General features: G+C 48.2%; 1 protein-coding gene across 1 annotated transcript in view; it reads right to left on the minus strand.

Annotated features, from left to right (window-relative positions):
* Zfyve26 (zinc finger FYVE-type containing 26) overlaps window positions 1-7,277 on the minus strand; it is a 69,447-nt gene that overhangs the window by 52,335 nt on the left and 9,835 nt on the right. The window contains 6 exon segments of the mRNA XM_021201422.2: window positions 1,242-1,442; window positions 2,892-3,055; window positions 4,108-4,196; window positions 4,335-4,499; window positions 5,053-5,174; window positions 6,160-6,682. Of these exon segments, the coding sequence (XP_021057081.1) occupies window positions 1,242-1,442; window positions 2,892-3,055; window positions 4,108-4,196; window positions 4,335-4,499; window positions 5,053-5,174; window positions 6,160-6,682 (1,264 nt within the window).

Raw genomic sequence — 7,277 nt, forward strand, 5'->3', positions numbered from 1 at the left:
GGAGGAGGAGAGGGAGGAGGGGAAGGAGCAGGGAAAGGAGGAGGGAAGGGAGGAGGGGAAGGAGGAGGAGAGGGAGGAGGGGAAGGAGGAGGCAGAGCTACACTTGGTAGTTCATGCCTGTAACCCAGGGTTTGGAGGCTTCTGAGGTGGAGGCCAGACTAGGCTACATCAATTTCCATTTGAACTGACTACACAGTTTGATTTAGGAAGGAAGGACAGGAAGGAAAAAAAAATGGAAGGGAAAAGAAAAAACAATCGTATGTTCTACTTGGAGTAGTGTTTCTTAATACTAAGCTTCAATTTGTATTTCACACACATAAATGCATACTTAAATAAAGATATAAGCTGCATACCTAAGTTTAAACCAGAGTTGATAAGAAACATTATTCTTTCTTTTTTCTTTTTTTGTTTGTTTGCATAGACAGGTTTACTGGAAAGCTGCTCTCAGACGAGTTTACCGGCCCCAAGGATGGAAGCCAGGGAAGTCACCATGGGGGCGGGGAGGGGGTGTGGGGGAGAGAAAGATCATGTGAGCAGAGAGATAAGGAGTGTGTGTGTGTGTGTGTGTGAGAGAGAGAGAGAGAGAGAGAGAGAGAGGAGGGAGGGAGAGAAAGAGAGGGAGGGAGCTCTTTCAATTTTTTAAAGATCTATTTATTTATGCATTTTTATGTATGTGGGTGCTTTGTCAGCATGCACATCTGTACCTCAGAAGAGGGCATCGGATCCCATGGGACTACAGTTATAGACAACTATACACTGCCATGTGTGCTGGGGACTGAACTCAGGGCCTCTGGAAGAGCAGCCAGTGCTTTTTGTTTTGTTTTTGCTTTTGATTTTCGAGACAGGGTTTCTCTGTATAGCCCTGGCTGTCCTGGAACTCACTTTGTAGACCAGAGTGGCCTCAAACTCAGAAATCTGCCTGCCTCTGCCTCCCAAGTGCTGAGATTAAACATGTGTACCACCACCACCCAACCACGCAGTCATCTCTCCAGCCCCTGAAATGCTATTCTCACTCTGGTGTCTAGCTACAAAAAGAAAAACATTTGGCAAATACTATGCTAGATGATCAGAGTAAGATCGATCAAGATGTAAACAGGTCCTTTTGATGCAGAGGTTGATAAATGTGCACAATTATTCCTGAGCACTTCCAAATCAAGGGTACTCCACCCTGGAAGGAAGTGGTAACTACGCAGCCACTGGGGGCGGTGTCTGCATACGCCAGGTGCAGGGAAGCTCTGTACCTGGGGAGGGGGGAGAATCACTGCCTGGCTCCACTAAGGCCAAGTCCTCCAAGGCGCTGTCTCTGCAGTCCTGGCACTGAGAGTGCTGATGTGAGTTCACACAGAGGGCGTAGATCGCATACTTCATGGCACAGAAGCCCTGGTAGAGGGTCAGGCTCTGACTCTGGCTCAGGTGCTCGGGGACGGAGGCATCATGGGTCTCTGAAGCATAGAGACGTAGAAGTTCAGAGGTAATTCTTTCAGGCACAAGCAGCAGGCATGGCTGAAGCAAAGAGGGTTGACCTGGCCTGAAGGGCTGAGGACCTTACCCTCCAGGCCTTTCCCCTAGTCAACAGCAGCTGGGCCTTCTGTGCGTTCTTTTCCCTATCAGTCTTCCTTCTATCTGATGCATGGCCTCCACTGCCTGGGCTCTGTCTTCTACCTCATATGGTTTGTACCCCAGCCATGGTCCTTTTGCTGTCCCTTCTCAAGTGTAAGTCCCAAGCTCCAAGTACATCTCAGTGGGTTCAGGGGCTAAATCTAAATACATCCTTGGAAACCTTTTGCACTTGTAGGTGTGAGTCAGAATGCTATTTGGGGGTGTGGGGGGGGTTGCTAAACAACTTGCCCATCTTCCTGAGGAGTGGGGGAGGAATGTGGTGACACAGGTTTGTCGCAGGTTCTTTTGAAAAGTAAATCACAGCAGCACCTCCCTGCTGGGGACATCTATTCTGTGGAGACATTCCCTGACCTGTGGAGCAGAGTGTGACTACACTGTGGTGGAGCAGAGTGTGACCACACTGTGGTGGAGCAGAGTGTGACCACACTGTGGTGGAGCAGAGCGTGACCACACTGTGGTGGAGCAGAGCGTGACTACACTGTGGTGGAGCAGAGCGTGACCACACTGTGGTGGAGCAGAGTGTGACCACACTGTGGTGGAGCAGAGTGTGACCACACTGGGGTGGAGCAGAGCGTGACCACACTGTGGTGGAGCAGAGCGTGACCACACTGTGGTGGAGCAGAGTGTGACTACACTGTGGTGGAGCAGAGTGTGACTACACTGTGGTGGAGCAGAGTGTGACTACACTGGGGTGGAGCAGAGTGTGACTACACTGTGGTGGAGCAGAGTGTGACTACACTGGGGTGGAGCAGAGTGTGACTACACTGTGGCAGTCCTTTCAGACAGCAAGGAGAAAGAGTACACTCATAGGATCTTGATTTTTAAGAAGAAAGCCAAAGGTTAAAATGCAGCTTGGTTACTGTTTCTGGCAAATCTTCCCTCCAAACTTTTTGCTCTGTTCAGCAGAGTCTGAAGGAGGCACAGCATGCGCTGTGTGGAGGTTTAGGAAGCATCAAGCACATTCACCAAGAATTTCCACAGAGCCGAGAATGCAGAGGACATTTCACAGCACGGCTTCACTGACACTCTAGTTGGTCCCAGACGTGATTCCACTGGGCGACAATGGGAGCATGTCTACGGGATGCCCTACACCTCAGTGGCAGAGGGGAGGGATGCCGCTACATCCTCTAATCAGACTTGGGGAACAGCAATACTTCAGAGGATACAGGCTGGACCAACTGCCTAATGGGCATCCTGGCAGCCACGTCTGGACTAATCTCATACTGCAGGAGACATGTGAGGCTCTTCAGAGGGACTCCTGGCCAACTCACCATGCTCTCCCTGGAGGTCCTTGGTTGGCTCCTTCTGGAACAGCTTGAGGACTTCTTCCTCGTTGAGGGCTGGAAGGTTTGTAAGGTGATGGAGAGAGTAGAGCACTGAGCGGCTGTCTCCACCATGTAAGTGACACAAGAGCTCTCTCTTTGGTATGAGGTTGCTGGAAAGGAAGGATGGGAGGGTGTCGAGGGAGGGAGTTTATGTTGTTGACTGGCAGAGGGACAAGCCTGCTCTTCTCTGCCCTATAATACTTCAGGTTTCAATTTCTCGAACTATCTTTGACTAGGTCTAGGATAAAAGATGACATTTAATCACCTTGAAGGAATTATATCCACCAAGTAAGATGCTTGTCTAGAAAGGCTCTAGGAAGAGCCTTTCTGGTTAGTGGTGTCTTAGAAGGCCTGGTGACTGAAGCTCCTAAGTTCTATATGCTCTGTAGCTTTGATGTAAGTTTCTTTGCTTTACTTTGAGTTAGAACCCCTCCCTGCTCACCCCTCTGACTATTTTACTTTCTGAGCATTGGTGAGATGAAGGAAGAATTAAGTGGAAGCTCAGATCTGAGCTAGGTGACTAGGAAAATGCAGGGTTTCATATACATCCAATGAACATAGGTTGAATACCATGATCCAGAACAATGTATGGCTAAGAATATGGATGATAATTTACTTCCTGCATCATTCTGCAGTTTATTTAACAATTCTGGGCTTCAGAGTCTCACCTTGTGTGGGGGTGGTTGTGGCTTTTGAGGCATGGTCTCACTGTGTAACGACCTTGGCTTTCCTGGAACCTGCTCTATAGAATGGGCTGCCTGTGAATTCAGAGATCAGCCTGCCTGTGCCTCCTAGGTACTGAGATTGAAAGAGTGAGCCACCATGTATGGCCCTTAGTGTCCCATGTTCAAAGAGAGAGTCCCGTTGGGATCTACTTCCCCGGAATGTGGGAGGATTGATCATCTTCTAGGGGGCTTAGGACAATGAATGGCCTTTCAGACGTGCCTAGGGATTGTGAGCTGTTGTTCTTTCAGACTCTGACTTGTCCTCTGACTGTGACACAATGGCTGCAAATGGAAGTTGATCATCAGTTATATTTTCCCCACACAGAACAATTATTCCTCCCTGGCTAATAGTATCATTTTTTTTCCTTCAGAAATGGAGCACAGCATGGAATGTGCCCCAGGTAGGGTAGGAAAGGAATGGCTTGACAGGGACATACCTGCTCTGCTGTACGCACCACTCCAAGACTTCCAAGTGAGCCCACAATCCTTTACAGGCATCCCTGAGAAGCTCATCATGGCCCTGGTCCTGTGTCAATGCAGAAGAAACACGCTGACTCAGGCACCTGGCGTCAGACACTGTGGCTGACTAGGAGACTGAACTCCATGGAGGCCCGAAGCCCCGTGGACTTGCTTCTGGAGGACCGTGAGGTGCTGACTGAGATACCTGGGTCCTGTAGAGAGTCTGGAGTAGTCTCTTAGCTGATTCAAGGCTCTGGCAGTGTGTCCAGCCCAGGAGCACGAGCAGGTGACTGAGAGGCCTGAATTCTCTATCAAGCAGGGATCCAAGGCTTGGGAAATCTTCCTCTTTCAACAGGGTAAGTGCTGTCACCTGCAAGCCAAAGGTCACCATAGGTGGCCACCTGAACTGGAAAGAATGACTTCTAGCTTCATTAAGACAGGATTCCCATAATGATACACATGGTTAGTTACATAAAAATTTATGTCCCCAAAGCACAATATTTTGAAGTGAGGGACAGACTTCTGTTGTAACCCTGTCTCTTCATGTACATGGCCTACAAGAAGGGATTCATAAATATCTGTTGAAGTAAATAAAGTTCAGTTGCAATTGGGAAGGTGAGAGTTAGGAGTTAGTTCAATCTCCCTGCTCACTAGACCTAGTATGACTACCGTGGTTTTTGCTTTCTACATCCTCCATGGAGCTGACACACAGCCAACATCTTACTTCCTACCAAAGGTCCAAAAGAATGACAGTGACTACAGCATGGATCATGAACGGAACTGATCCTCAGAGGCCTCTCTCTCTAGGGGCTGCAGGATGACAGTCAGAGGATTTGTCACTAATTAGACTGTAGGAGTTGGATACATGGGTGGGAGAGAGTTCTGGGCTCTTCTATGATGGACAGCAATTAAGCCTGACTCACAAGGATCTGCTCCAGGAAGTGTTTGTTGTTACTCAGGCAGTAGAAAAAGGCCATTTTCCACGCATGGGATGGGTCAGGAGTGGAGAACAGGGTCAGCATCGCCCGCTCGGGATCAGGATGATCTGGGATGACAGAACATCACACCAGAAAGGTTACCAGGCAGCAGCAAGCGTCCTTTTCTTATGCTACAGTCTACACTGAAAACCTAGCGATGTGAGACTAGAAGCTTGGATTTATTTACTTAAAATTTATTTGCTAGGCGGTGGTGGTGCATCCCAGCACTAGGGAGGCAGAGTCCAGCCTGGTCTACAGAGTGAGTTCCATGATAGCCAAGGCTACACAGAGAAACCCTGTCTCAAAAAAACCTAAAAACAAAACACAACACAACAAAAACCCCCAAAACCTAAAAACCAATGATGATGACGACGACGTGTGTGTGTGTGTGTGTGTGTGTGTGTGTGTGTGTGTGTGCACATGCGTGTGCATACTATGGAGGTCAGAGGACAATGTTGTGGAGTCTCTTCTTTCCTTCCACTTTCATATGGGTTATGGGGATCAAACTCAGATTACTGGGCTAGTGTGGCAAGCACCTGTACCCACTGATCTTTCTGGCCCAAGAGTAGACTTTTTTAAAAAGTTAAACCTGATTGTTTACAGGTTATCCTAAAGATGTTTCATTCCTCTTAGTAGCTTCTACAAAGCTCTTTTCTGGTCCTGGTATATTACTATTATTATTATTAGCAGCAGTTTCTCTGAGACCAAAAAGTTATCCTGGAGCTCAATCTGTAGACCAGGCTGGCCTCAACCTTACAGAGATCTGCCTGTCCTGCTTTCTGAGTGCTGGGATTAAAGGCATGCACTACCACCACCTGGCTTCCTGTTTTGTATTGTTTTTTTCTCTTTCTCTCTCTCTCTTTTTTTTAAGCTCTGATTTAATCAAATAAGCAGACGGACAGACAGACAGACAATTAAGAAACATGTTACATATTTTTGCTTAGCTTCTTCTGTCTTGAACAACAAGCAAGTACAATAGTTAGTCCTGAACTTCAAAATGGCAGGGGATACTGAAATGACCAAAGTAGAAAGAGAATCAGTGAAAGAACACACCTTTTCCTGCAAGTGTGGTCTTTGGTGGCCTTTCTGCCACCTTCTCTGCATAGGTGTGGCCATAGAGGGACAGTAGGCTCCGTCCAGCCTTGTGCAACAGGCAACCAAGCAGCCGTTCCTCCTGCAGGGGACTGCCCTCAGTCCTGCAGGTCTCTAACAGTTCCTCACACAGGACACGCCATTCACTCTCTGGTAGCTCAGCCGTGCAGCACAGAGCCTGAAGGGCTCCACAGACAGCATCAGCCACCCCGGGGGACTGAGAGGCAGGGTCCCGCAGGGTCTGCAAAGCCTCTCGGATGAGGTCCAGCAGGGATTTCTTCAGAGGACTGGGACAGGGGCTGGCACTGTGGTGCTCCTCAAGCAGCAGCTCCAACAGGGCCTGGGCTGGCCGCGGGGCCTGCTTCAGAAGGTTCCAGAGCATGGAGACAGCTTCGGGGCTGAGCTGAGGGGTCCCGCTCTCACACCTCTGACTTCTGTCAGGTATACTGCCCGCTGGGCCTTGTGCTAGGGTTTCAAACAGCTCCTAGATGAAGAATGAAGACAGGGATTATGGTGGTCACCCAGGTGGTCATGTATGTGAGAGCAAACACTTCTATGGCATTTCTTTACCTAGCCGTTCTCATGGCTCTTCACAGAAGAGCCAAACCAACCATTATGAAAATCTCAGAGGAAGATACTCTAGCTATTCCCATCTTACTGATGAGACTGAGGTTAAAAGTGATTAGACCAGTTACCCAAGTCTTACCCCACTCCCCCCAAAATGTATACTGGTGACCTAAATTAAGGACTATAGATTAAGGTCCAGGTGGGCAAGGCATTATGCACACCTAAAAGCACTTCAACTTAATTTTTTGGAAGAACATTACATATCAGCTTTTAACTACTGTTTTGAATTCTGTCCACATTTAAAGGTATAGTCCATGAGATCCTTCTGCTATAATTTGAATGTGCCTCTTAAAAGTTCCTGTGTCGCCAAGTGGTGATGGCACACGTCTTTAATTCTGGCACTTGGGAGGCAGATTTCTGTGTGTTCGAGGCCAGCCTGGTCTGCAGAGTGTTCTAGGACAGCCAGGAATGTCACACAGAAAAATCCTTTTTTTTTTTTTTTTTTTTTTTTT

The sequence above is a fragment of the Mus pahari genome, chromosome 7, assembly GCF_900095145.1.
Source record: "Mus pahari chromosome 7, PAHARI_EIJ_v1.1, whole genome shotgun sequence".
Classification (NCBI taxonomy): domain Eukaryota; kingdom Metazoa; phylum Chordata; class Mammalia; order Rodentia; family Muridae; genus Mus; species Mus pahari.